The sequence below is a fragment of the Molothrus ater genome, chromosome 15 (genome assembly GCF_012460135.2).
Source record: "Molothrus ater isolate BHLD 08-10-18 breed brown headed cowbird chromosome 15, BPBGC_Mater_1.1, whole genome shotgun sequence".
Lineage (NCBI taxonomy): Eukaryota > Metazoa > Chordata > Aves > Passeriformes > Icteridae > Molothrus > Molothrus ater.
This window is the reverse complement of record NC_050492.2, coordinates 15,012,825-15,032,277: the sequence shown is the minus strand read 5'-3', so window position 1 is coordinate 15,032,277 and position 19,453 is coordinate 15,012,825. Positions and strand designations below refer to the sequence as shown.

The 19,453-nt window shown below is 64.6% G+C and overlaps 2 protein-coding genes and 1 pseudogene across 2 annotated transcripts; 1 reads left to right on the top strand and 2 right to left on the bottom strand.

The window, feature by feature from the left end:
- The first annotated feature begins 649 nt into the window (after positions 1 to 649).
- Positions 650 to 6,112, top strand: HK3 (hexokinase 3). The gene is made up of 19 exons (XM_036391483.2): positions 650 to 885; positions 1,011 to 1,163; positions 1,283 to 1,331; positions 1,409 to 1,571; positions 1,886 to 2,034; positions 2,184 to 2,315; positions 2,423 to 2,702; positions 2,789 to 2,972; positions 3,130 to 3,285; positions 3,395 to 3,628; positions 3,717 to 4,021; positions 4,099 to 4,238; positions 4,378 to 4,497; positions 4,586 to 4,681; positions 4,804 to 4,903; positions 5,016 to 5,199; positions 5,272 to 5,427; positions 5,579 to 5,812; positions 5,940 to 6,112. The coding sequence occupies exons 1-19, from the start codon at positions 788 to 790 to the stop codon at positions 6,079 to 6,081; spliced, it is 3,075 nt and encodes a 1,024-aa protein (XP_036247376.1). The 5' UTR covers positions 650 to 787; the 3' UTR covers positions 6,082 to 6,112.
- A 63-nt stretch (positions 6,113 to 6,175) lies between these two features.
- UNC5A (unc-5 netrin receptor A) lies at positions 6,176 to 18,901 on the bottom strand. Its single transcript, XM_036391484.1, has 16 exons — positions 18,787 to 18,901; positions 10,774 to 10,995; positions 10,502 to 10,645; positions 10,322 to 10,425; positions 10,030 to 10,210; positions 9,749 to 9,916; positions 9,396 to 9,560; positions 9,122 to 9,310; positions 8,470 to 8,769; positions 8,291 to 8,378; positions 8,043 to 8,211; positions 7,738 to 7,971; positions 7,493 to 7,642; positions 7,233 to 7,397; positions 6,973 to 7,148; positions 6,176 to 6,766 (listed from the first exon to the last, which is right to left on the bottom strand). Exons 1-16 carry the CDS (start codon positions 18,899 to 18,901, stop codon positions 6,607 to 6,609), a joined length of 2,730 nt encoding a protein of 909 aa, XP_036247377.1. The 3' UTR covers positions 6,176 to 6,606.
- On the bottom strand, positions 16,520 to 18,768 carry LOC118691952 (collagen alpha-1(I) chain-like; annotated as a pseudogene).
- Positions 18,902 to 19,453: the final 552 nt, after the last annotated feature.

Sequence of the window (19,453 nt, the reverse complement as noted above, 5' to 3'; positions counted from 1 at the left end):
GGGTCCCAAATCACAGTGCCAGGGGCCTCTCCTTGAGCTGGGGTTGGTGGGAGGGCTTGGGGCAGAGGGCTGCAGTGTCCTGTGCTCTGTGCAGCAGCACAGCACTGACATTCCCAGCCGGGAGGGGCAGAGGGCACCTTGGTGCCAGCTGACAGCCGCAGTCAGCGGATGCAAGGACCGGAGGAGCCACGGCCGCGGTGTCCCCGTGTCCTTGGTGCTTTCCCTGTCCCCGGCTGGCTCGGCCGTACACCCGCTCCCCTGGGCAGCGGGGCTTTGCCTGCCTCGCACGGGGCCTTAGAGGGATCTGCTCCCCGAGAGCATCCTCACGGGGAACCGGGGAGGGCGACCCCATGGCTAATTAATGGCACGAGCTGGTGCGGAGCTCATTAAACCCGGGCTTTAAACGGCGCTGCCGCCCGGCCGGGAGCGCGGAGCGGGGAGTGGCCCCTCACGCGGGTGGGGCCCGGAGCGGCGCCGCCCATTGGCCGCGGCGGGGCCGGCTCGCAGCGGGCCGACCAATGGCGGGCCGGGGCGCGGCTGTTGCCACGGGGACGGCGCCGGCAACGGCCCCGCTCGCGCCGGCACGGGCGCCGGCCCCATAACGGCCCCATAACGGCCCCTCACACCGGCCGCAGCCACCGCCGGCCTCGCACACCGCCCCGGCCACACCGGCCCCTACACCGGCCCCGGCCACCATCGGCCCCTACACCGGCCCCGGCCACCACCGGCCCCGGCCCCACACCGGCTCCAAACACCGGCCCGAAACACCGGCCCCTGCCTCGCCACCATGGGCAGTCGCAGCATCCGGCCCACATCCCAAAATGGCCGGCCCGGCGGGGCGGACAGAGCAGACCAAGGCCTGGGCGCGCAGGAGCAGGACAGCCGGTACGTGGGCCGGTGAGCGGCTCCTGCCCTGCGGAGACTGCTGTGGGGCCGGGGAGGGGCCGCCAGGTTCCCCGGAGCCCTCAGGCTGTTGCAGGGGAGAAACATCAGCCTCTGGCCTCTTGCAGGTCGTGGGGACCCTCTGCTTCCTCCGCCCCCACGCTCGGCCCTATGACCGTGATGGGGCAGAGCCTCCTCCTCCACGACCGCAGAGGCAATGTGAAGGTACTGCACAAGGACGACAATATGGACCCCTCAATGACCATGGACATAGACAGCAGGTGGGAGTAGAGCTGGGTACAGGCCCCCCAGCCCCACTGTATGCCTTGGCAAGGACAGGCATTTGTCCTGTCCTGCAGGCCAGAGCTCAGTGGGTGACATGCCACCTCCCTCCATGCAGGTTAGTGGGCAATCTGAACCAACGCCGTGATAGTTCCCACAGCACACCGGTAAGGCCCATCCCTGCTCCAGTCGTAAGTTCCCTGCCCTTAGTCTCTGCACCTCTGCCCTAATGCACCATCCCCAGATACAACGAGCCCTGCGAACACTCAGCATCCCGCTGGAGAGGCTGCACATTATGAAGGGCCACATGATAGAGGACATGTGCAAGGGGTTGAGCCGCCAGACACATGCACAGGCCAAAGTGCGGATGCTGCCCACCTACATCTGCTCCACTCCCAATGGCACTGGTAAGGCAGCCCAGCCTGAGGATGAACTGTTCTGCTACCAGCAGCCCTGCACACCTCACTGGAGTTGACCCTGGAGATGCTGGGGAGGGATAAACCACTCTTGGATCAGTTATGGGATCTATAAGCTTCTCTGCCACTCCCCACTGCAGGGGCAGTAACCAGAAGCTTGTTCCCTTGGCCCCTCTGAGAGTCTCAGGCTCTCAGGAGCTTCCCCCATGGGTCAGTGACAGTCCCTGGGACAGGGCTAGGAGCAGATTTTGGGAGATCTGCCACAGGGAAGGCCTCTGCCTGACACTGTCTCTGTTTCCCCATAGAGAAAGGCAACTTTCTGGTGGTGGAGCTGTGCCAGAGCCAGGTTCGGACCCTGTTGGTGACCCTCTACGGAGATGGAAACTTGAGCCCTCAAATGATGTACAAGATCTATGACCTGCCAGAGGGCATCACACAGGGCGAGGGGGAAGCGGTATGAGGAGGCCATGGCAAAGGGTGGCTCGTGCTGGGCTGCCCAGCATCATGGAGGGCACCGGGCTGGTGTTGGAGCTCAAGGCTGCCTTTCACAGCCTGGGTACTGAGCAAGGCAAGCAGTCCTTACCCCCAGTCATGACTTTGCAGCTCTTTGACTTCATTGCACAATGTGTGACCCAGTTCCTGTCTGAGACCACCAGCTCTGACACCGACTCTGAGCAATGCCTCCCCTTGGGCTTTGTGTTCCCCTTCACCTGCCGGCAGACGCAGCTGGACAAGGTGAGGGGGAGAGCCCTGTCCCAGGCTGTGACCACAGCACAGCAACAGTGGGGAGAGGAACTGTCCTGGTGCCAGAGGTCAATGGCTCTGCCACATTTTCTCCACAGGCAGAACTCCTCTCCTGGTCCAAGGGCTTCAACTGCAGTGGCGTGGTGGGGAAGGACGTGGTGGAGCTGCTGCAGGCAGCCATCGATAAGCAGGCTGGGCCGGATAAGGAGGGGGAGGCCAGTGGGGGAGGCGGTTGGTTTAAGAGCAGGAAATCCTCTCAATCTGCTGCTCCTAGCCAGTCCCGCCATGTGGAAGTTGTTGCCCTCATGAATGACACCGTGGGCACCATGATGACCTGCAGCATGGAGGGGAGAGCCTGTGAGGTCGCCATGGTTGCAGGTGAGACCTGGGCATGGCACATGCCATGACAGTGGGTGGTGGGTGCTGGGGGGCCGTGCTGGTGCTCAGCCCCATCACTCCTGCAGACAAGGGCTCCAACTGTTGCTTCATGGCCGAGGCGTACCTGGTGGAAACAACAGATGAGACCAGCGGGCGGATGTGTGTCAACACTGAGTGGGGCTGCTTTGGGGATGATGGCATCCTGAATGACCTCTTCACACCCTACGATCAAGCTGTGGATGAGGAATCTTCCAACCCTGGGGAAAAGAGGTGCTATTTCTCCCCCAGAAAGGACAGTCTCCCCATCTATCCCTGAGCATGTCAGGCCCCACCAAGAGGAGCACTCATTCCCCTGCAATGCTCCTGGGTACTCTTAAAGGGCCAAGGGGTGCACGACTGACTCCCATGTGGGCTCAAACTCACACAGGTTTGAGAAGATGGTGGGCACCCTGTACCTGGGGGAGATTGTCAGGCATGTGCTGATTGCCCTGACTGCTGAGAAAGCTATGTTCACTGGGACTGATGCTGCTGTCCTGAAGGAGAAGGGAGTGTTCACAACGCAGCATCTTCTGGAGATTGTCAAGTGAGTGTCTGAGGACTGGGAGCTGGGTGGGAGGATGGGGGGTGATGGATGGGTGTTCCTGGCTGCGGGCTGGTGAACCTGCAGGTTGCTGCTGTGATCTGCCTTCTAGCAACGAGGACAGCATAACTGAAGTTAGGAGGATTCTGGAGGCGCTGGGGCTACAGCCCAGTGAGCGGGATTGCGGCCGGATGCAGCAGATCTGCCGGGCAGTGGTGGGGCGTGCTGCCACACTCCACGCCACTGGGCTGGCTGCCATCCTCAGCTACATGTGCCAGACCCGGGATTTGGAGTCGCTGATGGTCAACGTGGGGGTGGAAGGAGAATTGTTCGCAGGCTACTCCAGGTGAGGAGGAACACAGGGCTCCCAGTGGGGTGCTACCCCAGTGGGATGCCTCACACCCAGCCCATGCTATCCTCTTCATCCTGGGCAGGTTTGAGGAGATCTTGCTGAGTGTGTCAAGACTACTGGCCCCTGAGTGCATGGCCACCATCCTGGCCTCGAGAGATGGCTCTGGGCGGGGGGCAGCCATGGTGACAGCCGTGGCTTTGCGCCTGGCAGCCCAGCGCCATGCGGTGAATGAGGTGCTGGCCCCGCTACGGCTCAGCCGTGATGACCTGGTGAAAGTCCAGGCATTGATGAGGGAGGAGATGGATCAGGGCCTGGGTAAGGAGACCAATCCCAGTGCCTCTGTCCGCATGCTGCCCACCTACGTTACTCACACACCTGATGGCACTGGTAAGGGACAGGGACACTGGCAATGGGGTGCTGAGGAGGCTGTGGCCCTGCTAATGCACTGTGCTGGCTCCCTGCAGAGAAAGGCGACTTCCTGGCTTTGGACCTGGGGGGAACCAATTTCCGTGTGCTGGTGGTGCGCATAACAGAGGATGGCATCACCATGGCCAGCGAGATCTACGTCATCCCAGTTGGCATCATGCAGGGCAGTGGCGAGGAGGTGAGGCTGAGGACCTGTGACCAGTGGCTGGGGCAAGGGCGTGAGCATTGCCTCCCTACTTGCTCTCCATGGAGCCATGATGGGGCTGGGAGAGGCCCCCCAGCATTGCCCCAGCCTAGACCGTGCTCACTATCCACAGCTCTTCGACCACATCATCGACTGCATCATAGACTTCCAGACAAAGCAGAACCTGGTGGCACAAATGCTGCCTCTCGGCTTCACCTTCTCTTTCCCCTGCCAGCAAGTGGGCCTGGATAAGGTGAGGGGGTGGCTCCAGCACCAGGATGGTGGGAAGGACCCCAGGATGTGTCCTGCTGCCCTGGCCCCTGATCTGGCCACTGTTGCAGGCATTGCTGCTGACCTGGACCAAAGGCTTCAGCGCCTCAGGCTGTGTGGGACAGGACGTTGTCCAGCTGCTGCGGGACGCTGCCAAGCGCAAACGGGTAGGGAATGTCTGGTGGCCTGTCCCTGTCCCAAGGGTAGAGGGACCTGCATTCAGGCACTGTCCGCCCCAGGAGGTGTCTGGATGCCACTAGACCACGTGTCTCCATCTCCTATTTGGCAGCACTTAGGGATGCAGGTGGTGGCTCTGGTCAACGACACAGTGGGAACCATGATGGCCTGTGGTTATGATGACCCCAAATGTGAAATCGGCCTCATTGTGGGTGAGGAGCACCTCTGCATCCAGGAGGTTCCCCATCTCCTCACCACCCCTCTACCCCCCATGGCATGGCCACTAGACCTGCTATGGGGGTGACACCAGCATGGGGCCTGTAGGGACGGGGACCAATGCCTGTTACATGGAGGAGATGAAGAACGTGGGCACTGTGGAGGGGGACCAGGGCCGCATGTGCATCAACATGGAGTGGGGGGCCTTTGGGGACAATGGCTGCCTAGACCATCTCTTCACCCACTTCGACCAGGTGGTGGATGAAACCACCATCAACCCGGGCAAGCAGAGGTGGGTGAGGGCCCTGGGGCAGAGGGTGTGGGAGCGGGTGGCTGTGCCTAGCTGAGGCTGTGTCTTGGATAGGTTTGAGAAGCTCATCAGTGGCATGTACCTGGGCGAGATCGTGCGTCAGATCCTGCTGGTAATGACAGAGAAAGACCTCTTGTTCCAAGGCAAACCCTGCCCCAAACTCCAGACCAAGGACATCTTCAAGACCAAGTTCCTCTCTACCATCGAGCTGTGAGTGTTGGGTTCCTATGGGTTCCCTGAACCCAGGGTGGGGGTATCAGAACACCAGGTAAGGAGCCAGGCTACACGATGTGGCACAGACAGGGTGATGGGGACAGTGATGGGGATGGGGATGCTGCTAACAGTGCATTGGTCTGGACAGCAATGGGCTGGCCCTGCGGCAGATCCGGGCCATCCTGAACGAACTGGAGCTCGATGCCAGCTTTGAGGACTGCGTGCTGATGCGGGAGGTGTGCCAGACCGTGTCCCTGCGCGCGGCCCAGCTCTGCGCTGCTGGCTTGGCTGCTGTGGTGGAGAAGATGCGGGAGAACCGAGGCGTGGACCAACTGTCTGTCACTGTTGGGGTGGATGGCACCTTGTACAAGCTGCACCCATGGTGAGTGGGGCCAGGGGTGGCAGGCACCCATGGGCCATCCTTGCCCTATGAAGGGGTCTGTGGTGGGAGGCATGGTGTGTATAGGGTGGGAGCATCAGTCCTCACCCTCCCCTTCCATCCTGCCTAGCTTTTCCAACAATCTCCAGACGACACTGAAGGACCTGGCACCCAATTGTAATGTGACCTTCATGCTGTCAGAGGATGGCTCAGGGAAAGGGGCCGCGCTTGTAGCAGCTGTGGCCGATTCTGCTGCCAACGCCATGGAATAGTCACCATTCCAATAAAGCTCTTTGGTCTGCATCTCCAGTTTCTGGGGGGATCATGAGGGGCATGGGGCAGCGCATGGCCGGGGACAGCCCCACGTAGCAATATATATCGAATTTATTTACATTCACGTCCGGCAGACCCCCCGCCCGCGGCACCGCTATGTACATAAGGCCAAGTGTAAATACTTGAATGCACTTAATACAGAATTAAAAAAACGGGCTTTACACAACACGGCACGGGGCCCGGGGCCACCTGGCCCCACACGCAGACACCACGACGGCACCGCACGCACGACGCACACCCTGTGCCCCCCCAGTCCCCCACCATGGGGCTCTGGGACCCCCAGGGCTGGGCTGAGTCCTGACGCCACAGTGCTGGAGGGGCCTGACTGCCATGGGGCAGGGGCACCCTGCCCTCCCAAGGGGGCTAGGTAGCCCTCCTCGTGCGCTGTGGGGCAGTAGGAGCCTGGTGGGCCAGCCAGGGCCCCCCTTAGCCCCATGGTGGTGGTCCCCTGGGACTCGCCATGCTCAGCACTCAGCCTCCGAGAAGAGGGCACCGTCCTGCTTGCCGACCTCAGCCACGGCAGCAGCCAGCTGGGAGAGGTTGCCATTGGGGAAGTGCCGTGCTTCCCACAAGTTGAGGATCATGGCTGTGGGGCTGGCCTTCGAGGCGAAGAAGCTGAGATGGCTGCAAGGGGACAGAGGGACATGTCAGGGCACAGGGATGGCTGCACATCCCCTTATCAGCCCCGTGCTAGCCTCACCTTGCTCAGCAGCCGTCTCCCGGGATCCCACAGCATTCCAGCATCCATCCATAGATGCAGGATGAGGCCAGAACCCCTGCCCCCATCCAGCATACCACCCATCCCCAGTACTGTCCTCAGTCTGCCTTACCTGTCAAGGTTGAGCTTTTGTGCCAGTGTCCTCCAGTCGGCTCCCCGTGTGCCCGGCGGGTCCAGGCTGCTGATGATCTTTTGGCGGATGAGGAAGGGGATCTTGAAGGCACTGGGGCCCACCAAAGCCGGGGTGCCCACCTCTTCGGGGACCAGCCAGTCTGAAAACCTTGTGTCCTAGGGGAGAGCACGAGCAGGGAGGGAAGGGGATGTGAGGCAATGCTATGGCCACCCCAAGGAGTGGCCCAGTCCTGTCCTCACCTTGGCGATGTTGAAGTTGATGGTGAAGCTCTGCCCGTCTCCCTCCACCTGCCAGACCCAGATCTTGCAGGCCAGCTCACAGGTGCTGGTGCTCAGGCGCTCCAGCGTGAAGGTGCAGTGCAGGAAGGGCTGCAGCCCGCTCCAGATGTGGTAGAAGGGGATCTCCTGCAGTGGGGTGACAGAGCTGGGGGGTGTCAGAGTGGCAGGGACACCTCCCTACACCTCTATCCCCATCCCCACACACCAGCCAGACTCCTCACCTGGTAGCTGGCGAGGAGCTTGCTCTTCCAGAGGGAGCTGGGCATATCGTGGATGGAGAGGCGCAGGTTGTGGTAGCTGTCCTTGAAGTGCAGCACCCGGGGGGCTCCGATCAGCTGCCCTCCCAGCTGCTTCTCCAGCTGGATCACCTCCTGCCAGCACAAGCAGCAGTCAGGCAGGAGATGCCGCACACCAGGAGCTCAGCTCTCGCTCCAAACCGGGATGGGCAGGTTGGGCACCCCGGTACCTTGAGGACGTCCTGGGTGTCACTGAGGCAGTAGACACGGATGTTGTACTCGAGCGAGGGGCAGGCGGCCGGCGCGAACAGGACCAGCTTGAGGCGCTTGGAGGCCGCCATGCTGAGGGACTCCCCAACCAGGGCAAAGCGCCCCAGCTGCTCCGTGAACACGTAGCAAGCCTGCGCTTCCAGCTGGCAGTAGTACAGCTCTGTGCACGGCTCAGCGCCCAGCTGCAGCACGTCCTACCAGGCAGAGATGCACCTCAGCCCTGGCTGTCCCTCCTCCATCCCTGAAACCCCTCGCCCCTGCTCACCTCCCACGTGCCCTCACACGACTGCTTCTTCAGGCGGATGCTCCAGTTCTCAGCACTGGCTTCCACGCAGTGCCCCATGGCCAGGATGGCGGGGCGGGTGAGGAGGACCCCGGGGGGGCCACAGCTGACAATGGGGCTCAGCAGCGTCTGGCAGCCAGCCAGGGGCAGCCTGGGGCAGCGATGGGGGCAGCTGAGTCAGGACAGAACCCCCTCCAACAGCCCCGTGCCCCAGCAGCCCCAGCACCTACCTCACCTCCTCCTGCTTGTGCAGGGTCAGGTAGACCTCATAGATCTTCCCCCGTGGGATGGCATCGGGTGGGATGAGCAGGCTGATCCCTGGGTGGGAATTGGGGTGCAGGCAGGGGGTGAGCCCCATGAGGACCCTGCCTGGCCTGGGCAGTGGTCTGGAACCCCCACCCCGCTGTACCTGTGTTGGGGATCATGAGCCGCCCCCCCAGGAAGTTGAAGGTGCCATAGGCCATGTTGTTGGTGCCGCGGGGCAGGGAGCGGAAGTAGCTCTGTGTGGAGAGCCGGGCCACGAAGTCAGCACCCTCGGCAGCGGGCGAGCTGTGGTGCAGCGTGTGCCGTCCAGCACCCAGCGGGCTCAGCAGGTGCCCGTTGGGCAGCTGGAGCTTGGCAGGGCCGTCCTGGCGTGGGCAGAGCGAGCCCTGGTAGGTCATGGTGGTGGTGCTGAGGTCTGGCTGGATGGTGAGCAGGCTGGGGTTGTCTGCAGCACAGAGCAAGCGACTGTGGTGCCGGGGCAAGGAGGAAACAGGGGGTTCCCAGCAATGGTACATGGGCACAATCAGCTTGAGACGGCATGGGAACACAATCTCTGCTGCATAGTGAGGACCCCATAGGGCACAGCCACCACCCCTGGGGATCTGACCCTCTGTGGCATAGAGCACTGACCCCACAGTCAGGGACTCTAAGATGCAGAGTTCCTGTCCCTAGGTCAGGATATCCCATAAGGTAAAGAATCAACTCAAGACCAGGGACCCCACAGGGCACAGACCCCCACCTGTAGGGGATGCCCTGTAGCAGACAGCCCCTGCACTGTCCCTGCAGCACTCACTCACCAGCCTTGCTGGGTTTGATGCTGACGGGCTGGAAGCCAGCGGTGAGGATGGAGGAATCAGCCACATCAGCATCCAGGCCCCCCTTCTTGCGGCAGTACACCAGCACCCCCACCAGCAGCAGCAGCACCAGGCACACGGCCACGGCCACCAGCCCCACATACAGCGCTACGTCCTCTGCGCCGGGGGCAGCTGTGTGGGGCAGGACATCAGCACACACGGTCACACCCCGGTCCCCGCTCCCAGGGGACAACCCTGCCATCCCCACCGTGCTCACCGTGGGTGCAGAGCTCAGAGGTGCAGTTACGGGTGTCCAGCTCGGGGCCATGACAATCCCGGCCTCCGTTGCGTGGCGCTGGCTCCGAGCACTCGCGGCTGCGCCAGTGGGTGCATTCGGCCCCACACTCCGACCATTTGCTCCACTCCGACCAGGCACCGTCCACTGCAGGCACAGCCTGGGGTCAGCGCCCTGCTGCCACCCCCCTTCCCTGCCCCGGGGCTGGCAGAGACGGACACATAGGGGAATTGGAGGACAAGACACCTGGTGGGGACAGGGACTGCAATGGGCGCAGTGGGGAGTGCAGCATCGGCACGACGGGGCGGTGGCGGTGCCCCGAGCAGGGCAGGTACCTGGGCAGAGGGTGGTGCAGGCGGTTTTCTGCACATTTTGGCCCTCACAGAAAGCACCCCCATTGAGGGGTGTGGGGTTGGTGCACGTCCGGCTCCGCTTCTGCCAGCCCCGTCCACAGCTGGTGCTGCAGCCTGACCACTGCGTCCACGTCGACCAGCCGCCGTTCACTGGGTGGAGAGGGACCCATCAGCGCCCTGCCGCTAAGGGGACGCAGGGAGGGACAGGACAGGGAGAGTCACACCAGGGCAGCGTGGCAGGGACTGGTGTGGAGGGGCCATACCGTAGACAGTGATGGCAGCAGAGGCGCTGCGGCGGCGGGCCACGATGTTTTTGGCCACACAGGTGTAGTTGGCAGTGTCGGCCAGGCGGGCCTGACGCAGCACCAGGCTGTGCTCTGGTGTCACATAGACGTTGGCATCCAGTTCCGGGTCCACCAGCTCCTCGTTGCGCAGCCACTCCACCTGTAGGACACAGGGATGTCACTGGGTACCTGCCTGGGATCACACATATCATTGCCCTGGGTGAGGGGTATCCCCAGCCACATCCTGTCCTGCCCAGCTGCAGGGACCCACCTCGGCAGGGGGGATGCCCTCGGGAGGGCGGCATGGCAGCACGATGCCCTGCTCAATGGAGACCTCCCTGGCTGTCGGCTCCTGCTCGAAGTTCTTGCGCAGATCTGGGGAGGCACAGGGGTCAGATGGGGGGCTGGGGCCGGTGCCCCACACCCTGTCCACACATCTGCAGGCACTCACAAGCGATGCGCACGAAGGCCTTCTGGCTCTTGGTGGTGCCAGAGGAGCTCCAGGCCACGCACTGGCACCAGTACTCCTCCAGCCCAAAGATCTTCTCCACTTGCTGACGGGTGACCTCGATGCTCACTTCCATCACTGGCAGCCCTGGGACCAGACAGTGGCACGTCACACTGGCATGCTGGGAGGTGTCCCTGATGCCCCAGCCCCGTCAAGAGTGGCACACGTGTCTCCCCAGGAGAGGGGCTGACGCTGCCGCTCCTGCTGGCGCTCACCGGTGCTGCGGTCAGTGCTGTGCTGCGTAACGTGGTCACCTTGGTGCACCCACTCGCCATTGCACTTGAAGTAGATCTGTGTGGCAGGGGTGGCACGGCAGGCCAGGCTCACTGCCTTGTTCTTCACAATGTAGACATCCTCTGGCTCCAGCTGGAAGTGTGGCAGCAGGTCCGAGGATGCGCCAGATGCCGGGTTGGCCACGGTCGCACTTTGCTGAGCACCTGTGGGGAGATGGGGCTTGGCCACCTCCACGTGCCCTGGCTAGGACATCACCTGCACTGGCACAGCCACATGCCAGTGGCCCTGTGCCTCCCCACTGTCCCTTCCACCAGCAGTGCGGCAGCCCTGTCCCGCCCTGCCATCCATCAGGGAAAGCAGCCACGCAGTGGCTGTGCCTGCTGAACCCTTGCCGATCCCTCATGTCCACACTTAGCACTAATGAAAAGGAAATGTAGTGTGACCAACAAGGGCCATCGCTCATGCCTCTGGGGCGCCTGCCACCCCCTTCTCCAGCACTCTGTGAGACACTGACCAGGGGTCACATCCTGCCCTGCTGCACCCCAGAGTGGCACAGGGATGCTGGGCAAGTAGTGGTGACAGGGCAGGGTAGCACAGCAGGGCGTCCTATCCTGTGCCATTGACACACAGCACATGGGGGCTGGCTGTCCCCAGGGTGGTGAGGATGGCTCAGTGCTGGACACACATGCCCCCATGGGGACAGCAGTGCTGGGGACACGTGGCACACTCCCACGATATCCATATCCTCCAACCCAGATAAGGCCAGGTGTCTCTTCTCCCCGCACCCCGCCGGTGCCTGCTGTGGAAAGAGTTAATAAACCAGGGCCCTAAATAAGCATTTGATTAACAAACGATAAAATAGCGATTGTGTCACTGAATGAAGCTGTAATTGCTGCTGCTAATTGGCTGGTTAGGATTTAATAAGCAATTAAATGGGATGGAATGCGCAGTAATTAAGTACCTTCGTTTGGCAACCACCAGCCACTCCCCATGTGCCCGTGGGACCCCATTGCCTGTGCCCACCCCGGCTGGCTCCCGCCCGGCACGGGCCGCCTGCCTGCGTGACGGGAACGCGAGCGACACGGGGGTCCCTTGGGCCCTGCCTGAGTCCCCCAGGAGGCTCCAGGACCTGCCGCTGCCCCCAGCCGGCTCAGGGCCGCTCGGAGCCGGGGAGTGGGTGCCGACGAGCCCGCCGCGATGCCCGCCGGGACGGGCAAGGTGCGGCAGCTAATTTACGCGGAGAAGATAAACGGCGACCATAACGCGCCGGTTATTACCCCATCAGCACTTTTACAATGTCACTGGCAATTAATTTAATTAAAACTCCTGTCGGGGATATACAGGCATTTCATATTTCACCGGTTTAACGACCCCCCCAGCCGCAGCCTGGGGCCGGCCCGGGGGTCACGGCACGGACAGGCGCTGCGGTGCCCTGCGGGGCTGTCCCCGTGCCGGCTGCGGCACAGCTCGCCGCATCACCCACCGCTGTGCCTGCTGCTCGGGCACCCCGGGTGCCCACACTGCGCTACCCGTGCTGGCATGTGGGCTCCGGGTAAATAAACCCAATTTATTTATGAAATGCCATGTTTGCTGCTGCACAGCGTCGCGGCTGCCTCCCGCCCGGGCGGCTGTGGCAGACGCGCCGGGTGAACTGTGCTGCGGGACCAGCTTTTTAATCACACGTGAAATGAGTACAGCGATTGCCGAGCTGCGTGTCTATCCATCACGGCCGAGTGCAGGGACGCAGGGAGCCTGGGATCAGCAGCAAGGCGTGGAGGAGGCAGGATGGGTATGGAGCCCCTGCAGCTGCCCACCCAAGCGGGATGCTGGGTGCATTGTGGGCAGGGCAGGGGGAGCATGGGCAGCAAACAGAGCTGGGGATTTGCAGTGAGGTGCTGCCCAGCCCTGGATGTCTGAGTGCTGAGCACTGTGCCAGGCTCTGGTGAGGCTCTGTGCATGGAGCCATGTGGCACAGCCAGGAGGCTGGAACTGGCCTGGAGCCCTGTGAGGGAGCAGGGGAACAATGGTCTGGGTGCCCCATGCACCACAGACACCCCCCTCGTGACGAGTACCCTGCACACCGTGGGCTCTGCACGCACTACGAGCCCCCCACGCACTCTGTGACCATCCAATGGACCATGGCCACCCCACGCATCCCAGTTACCAACCTCGGGGATCTCATGCACTGTGGATGCATGTCACAGACTCCGTGAGTACCTCACATCCCCACACTCTTCAGCCCCCTCCATGCCCTGTGCGCCCCCCCTGTCCTGGGGACCCCTCCACGCCACAGCCATTCTTCCCAGCGTGGGCATCTTCCACAGCACAGACACTCCCCCAGCACAGGCTCCCTGCACCCCATGGCTGCGCCGCTCCCTGCAGCCCCTCCATGCACTGCGGGCCCTGTGGGTCCCCCCCAGAGCGTGGCACCCCCAGCCCGTGGCGGGTGCGGGCTCAGCGTGGGCGCTCCGTGGGCAGCGGCCCCCACGTGGCGCGTGCCGGCTCCCGCATCCGCCTCGCGCTCACCTGCCGCTGCGTTGCCATGGAAACAGGCGAGATGCTTATGTCACCTTGGCAAAGGGAACCGGGGAACTTCGGCGGGGACGGCGGGGAACAAGCGCACGGGGTGGGGGGGCCCTGGGTTCCACCCGCCCCTCGCCCCTCCCTCCCCGTGGCCGGGCACAGCCTCGGCCGTTCTCCCTGCAGCCAAAGGAGAGACCGGGAGCACAGTTTGCTCCAGCGCCGATAAATCTCAGCCTGCAAAGTCGGTGCATTAAGCAGGGCTTTAATATCAATTATCCCCCCCAACACGTGGGATAACGAGTGGTGCCTGATGGAGGGGAAGGGTGGTGGGCTGGGGAACAAGTCTGCGACATCCAGCTCAGAGTGCAGAGAGGATGGGGCCATCCCGCTGTGAGCTCTGGCACCCACCCCTGCCTTCGTCACAGCACTGTGGGACCCCCAGCTGCTCCTGCCCCCCCTGTACAAAGCTCCCCCTGTTTTCTGCCACCCCAGGTGGTCACACAGCCTCTCACCGTAGCACCTGGTCTCCCCAGCAGCAGAAACACCAGGTGTACTGGTGTTACTGGTCAAGGAGAGACCGCAGGACACCGCACTGCCCATTTTGGGGGGGGGGGGGGGGGGCACACTGATTGGACACACCAGGCTCCCATGGGTGCCCCAGTATGGTCCCTCTGGTCCTCAAGGGGCTGACCCTGCCTGGATGACGGTGCCAAAGCCCCCAGCGGTGCCGGGAGCAGCCTGGTGGGTGCCTCCGTGCCTGCCGCGGGGAGACACTGAGAAGGTCAGCGTGCTCTTGGCGAGGAGAGGCTGCGGCAGCGCCAGCCCCGGCACCGGCACCGGCTCGGCCGCTGGGTGCCCACGGGGCACAGCTGCCCCTGCGAGGGAGCAGGTGGCTGCCTGCAGTGGGACAGTGGCACAAGTCTGTCTGAACGCTGCTGCCCACCACATCAGCCACCCCTGATGGAGCATCCCACCCCATCCTCCTGTGCTCCCCTGTCTGCTGCTGCTGCTGGGGACCTCAATGCCAGCACCTGCCTGCAGCACTGCGCCCCTCCGTGGACCTCCCGAATCCCCGTGGACTTTGCAGCCGCAGATTCGCTCCCAGCTGGTGCCCCATCCATCCAGTCGTGCCAGGCCTGGCACACCATTAACGTGAAAGATTTCCTCACACTTAGCTGGCGCTCAGCCTTCATCCCAGCATCAGGTAATTAAAGCCATAATTGCTGTTGATTGCTCTGGCCTTAACGAGGGAAGGGTGGGCATCAGGGGGAGGGCAGAGGGTGCCCAGCTGTTTCCAGGGGAGCCTGGGGGTGCCAACCCTGCACGCGGGGGTCCCCGTCGCTGGCACTTTGCTCTCTGCAGGGTGCAGAGAAGGAAACTGGCACAACTCCCCACAATCAAAAAGCTCGTCTGAGGCTTTGAGCTGGGTACCATCCTGCTGGGAGAGGCTGGCTCTGAGCAGGATCAGCTGCTGATGTCTCTGGGAGACCCCCCAGGCGTGGGCCACAGCACTGCCCAGCTGCTCTGAGCCTCACCTGGGGCATCAGGACATCGCCAAACACTTCCCTCACACCCACCCCTCCACCCCACACAGCCCCACAGCAACGCCAGGCGGGTGCCAGTGCCAGCCCGGGCTGGGCAGAGCGCCAGCAGGGTCGGATGCCAGTGCTGGGCAGCAGGACCTGGCTCCTGGCCAGCCTGGCGCGTGCTGAGCACCGGGCACGATGGGCACACGATGCCAACGCTGCCTCCATGCTCCAATGGGCACCGTGTCCCCGGGCGTGCCCCCCCTACCCTGGACCGTGTCCCCAATTTTCTGGCGTGTCCCCACGAGCTGGCCATTGTCCGGGCCCCTCAGGCGTGTGGCCCACGTGTGCCAGCCCTGGGGCCACGGGGGAGGCTGCTGGAGGTGCCTGTCTCCCGGTGAGTGCCTGGCAGCGTCTGGGCGCTGATGAAGCGAGTGCTGGTTGTGAATGAATTAGGCGGGTTTGCATGACAATGGAGCTGCCTAATTAGGGATTTGAGCTGATACTGCTCTCCCCATTACATGCAATTAGCATGTGCCAGGGCTCCCAGCGCCCGCCCAGGGCTGCACGCCCTGGCTGTGCCCGCACATGACCCCCGCTGCACCATGACCAGGGGCTGAGGACAATGGTGCCAGGGCCACCAAAGACAGCCGGAGGTGGCAGCCCCTCCCCAGGACCACCTCTGCCTGCTTGAGGGCTACCAGCCCCGGCATCCAGGGCTGGGTATTCTTCCCCAGGCACACACAGAGCCCGAGAGGGGACATGTTCCCACCAGCTCTGGGTAGCTGAAGAGCCCCACAGACTCCAGAGCCTCTGTGCCAGCAGGACTCGTGCCAAGACCTGCCAGCCCCTCTCAGCAGCACGGCATGGGGAAGGGGTCCCGTGCTCAGTGGAGGATGAGGGGCTCCCCCAGCCCAGTCGAGCACTGGAATAGTGGAGTACACAAGGCTGGCCCAGTGCAATGTGCAGGAACTGGCTCTGGGGTCTCAATCCCGGGAAGCCGAGTGGGTTTCCTGGCTCTCCTTTAACTGATGGTGGGAAGCAAAAGCTTTGCCAAGCCCTGGCCCCACTGGGAGGAGTGTCAAGGTCACCCTCAGTCCCGCATCCCACCGGAACAGGCAGGGGACAACAATCCCAGGTGCCAGTGTCCAGTCCCACAGTCTCTCCCCTCTCACCCACGGATGTCACTCAGTGCTGATGGCAGCCCTGGCACCTCACAACCCTCTGGCAGCAAGGGCTGTCTGAGGGACCTGGGACCTGAGAACCCCATCCTGCAGGAGCCCCGGCAGAGCAAAGTCTGGGGGCCCATGGGGAGCAACCTGCCTGACACCCCCCGGGAGCAGCACCCAACGAGCAGGCAGATGGCAGAGCCAAGGGGCACTGGGCAGCTGGGACTGACTGGATGAGGACAGGGTCCATAGTGTGCCCAGTCTGGAGCCAGCCCACCTCAGCCTTTCCACAGGCAGACATGCAATCCATGGACCAGCGATTGTGCTGACAGACAGAGCAGTGCTGGCACGGAGGGTGCACCCCTGGGCACAGGGAAGGGGGGACAGTGGGACATGCACAGCACTCAATCCCCATGCCAACATACCTTGGGCACCGACATCAGTAACAGGGTGGTCCCGTGTGCTGCTGGCCACCCGGTGGGCCGGGCTATGAGGAGCCTGCAGTGACTCCGGGGGTGCCCAGCCCCTGGTGGCACCGTCAGCATCCCGATTCCCTCCCGCAAGCACCTGCCAGGCTCAGCACGCTTTGATGTAGTGCCAGCCCCGCGTGGCACCGAGCCAGAACAAACAGCCCTGGGCAGGCTGCGTCTGCCGCGTGCTCGTGCTGACAGCCGGCACGGCACGGCAGCTTCCCGGTGCCCGCAGCTTCCCGGTGCCCGCAGCTCCCGGTGCCTGGCACACTCCAGCCCTGCCCAGCCCGCCCCACGGAGCCACCCGTGCCCAGCCAGGCACAGGTTGTGGGGTGCTGTATGATGCAATGACCTGGGGTGCCAGGCTGTGGGGCATCAGGCTGTGGAGTGCAGTGGTTGGGGGCTGTCTGCTGGAGCCCAGGGGTCCCTGGCAGCCCGGGGAAGTCAGCAGCACAACGTGGCTCGTGCATGGTTAGAGCAGAGTCCGTGGCCCTGACCAGAGGAGCTGGAGCAGGAGCCACTGTGGGGCTGGGGCAGGAGATGTGCTAGGGTCTGGCACTGGCTGCAACGATGCCAAGGAGAAGGGCTCATGGCACCCTGGGAAGGACCCTGCCCCCTGCCCTTGCCCACCCGATGGTGCAGCAGCCAAGCAGGGCAGCCCCACCTTGGGAGCTCGTCCCTCCCTGCTGTCCATGGGTGACCCTCACTCCTCACTGCTGTTCTCGCCCTTCCCCTTTGGGCTCCAGGGGCTGGGCAGCCCACAGCCAGGGACGCTGCTCCACCAGCAGGCAGGGGCCCTTTGCCTGGACAGCCAGGTTCGCTGTCCACAGCTGAAAGGAGCTGTGCCGTGCCATGCTGTGCCATGCCTTGCCAGGCTGGAGCAGAGGCCCAGCCTGCCCTGTTTGTGCCAAGCAGTGGCTGTGCAGGTGACTGGGCTCAGTCGTGCTGTGGCTGGCTGTGAGCTGCCTGCCAGGTGAGAGATGGGGACCAGCACCACACCACACTGCCCGAGCCAGGGCAGGCACCTCCAGGCTGCTCACACCTCCTGAGACAGGGCTGGCATGAGGTGCTCTGGTGCACCCCCTGCCCTTCTGCCCCCCATCTCCATCCATCCTCACAGTTCCCACGGGTGCTCTGGGGACAGCCGTGGTCCATGCCCAGCTGGGGTTGGGTACCCACAGCACCCTCCATATAGAGAGTCCCCTACCCCCAGGAGGTGCCCATCCACCGCGCCGTCTCTGCAGCGTCCCCCTGCAGACGGGGCCATGCAGGCTCCCTGGGGATGCCCAGACGGTTGTGGGAGCACTGGGGCTGCAGCCCCTCTGGGCGTCTGCCGTGCCCGCCAACGCACGGAAACCACCCTGGGGGACATCTCTGCTGGCGGCTGGAGGGTCAGGGGTCCGGGACCCTCGGGCGCAGAGGGGGGGTCCCGTCCCCCCCACGGGCCCCCCGCAGAGCTCACGTCCAGCCCCGCGCAGCTCCCCGCCCCCAGCCTGGTCCTTTGTCTGCAGCCGCCACTTCCCGTCTGCCGTGACACCTGCCAGCCCCGGGCACCCACCGTGCTCCCGCCCGCCGACCCCACGCACCGGCCGCCGGAGCCAACAAGCCCCGGGGGTCCACGCGGCCGCTCCCGCTCCTGCCGGGTCCTGCCCTGGGGGGCATCGCCGGGGGCAGCCGTGCTCCGGACCGTCCGCGTTTGCAGCACCACCGATACAGTCCCGCATGCTCCCCGCGTCATGACCACCCACGCGCACCCCCGCGGCGTGGCAGCACCCTCCGGGCTATCCCGTCACCGCGGTCCCCTGTGTCCCGGCCAAGTGATGGCAGCGGCAGGAACGCCGTGCCAGCGGCGGGGATGCTGTGCGTTGGGCAGGGACACCGCGCGTGGGGCAGGTGCGCTGCGGGCACCGCTGCCCGGCGCTGGCAGGGCCCCGGGGGAACGGGAAGCGCCAGCCCCACCGAGTGCGGGCAGGGTCCGGGGCAGTGCCGGCGGGACACGCGTGTGCGGCCGCGCTTGGGCGAGGGGCGGGGGGCGGCGGTGCCCGCCGTGGGGCGGGGGACACATCCCCGTTCCGGGAGGGCGCCCCACCAGCACCCGAACCTCACAGAGCCAGCGGGCATCCCGCACGGAGAACGAGCGGTCCCCGTCAGCGGGAGGGCACCGGCGTCCCGCAGGACGCGCACCCGCCGCCGCTCCCCGGGTGACCTTGCCCGGCGCCCAGTCCCGGTGCCGGGTCCCCGCCGCGCCGCCCGTCCTCCCCCTCCCGCCCAGAGCGCGGTGCCCGCGGGAGGCGGCGGTGACTCACCGGCGGCGGCGAGCAGGGCAGCGGCGAGCAGGGCACCGAGCGGCCCCGGCGCGGCGGCGGCAGCGGCGGCGGCGGCGGCGGGGGGGGCCCGGCGGCGGGGCGGCCGCGCACCCATGGCGCGCCCCGCGGAGCGCTGCGGGGCGAGGGAGCAGGGCGGGCCGCGCTCCACGCCGCCCTCAGCGGGCCATGGCGCCCCCGCCACCGCCACCGGCCCCGCCGCGGCTGCCGCCCGCCGCCGCGCCGCTCCGCTCCGCCCGGGCGCCGCCAATGCGGGGCGGGAGCGCGGACCCGCCCGCGGAAGGGACGGCGCAACAGCTGGGCGCGCCCCCGCCGCCGCCCCCCGCCCGCAACGCCGGCACCGCTCCCCCCGCTGGCTCTGCACCCCCGCCTCTGCACACACCCGAGCCCGCACGGGGGGTCCGCACCGTCCCCGAACGCAGGGCAGCGCGGCGCCCCCGGCTTGCATCCCCCCCGGGCACGGCGCATCCCCCCCGGCACGGCGTCACTCCCCTCTCCGGGACGCCCGCGGGCTCTGCACCCCCGGCACAGCTCACACCTGCTACAGCTTCATCTCCCCTCCACGCCCCACTCTACCCCAAGCCCTGCTGCACCACCGGGTGATGCCCGGGGATGCTCCCCAGCCCAGCCTGGCATCCCACGGGAAATG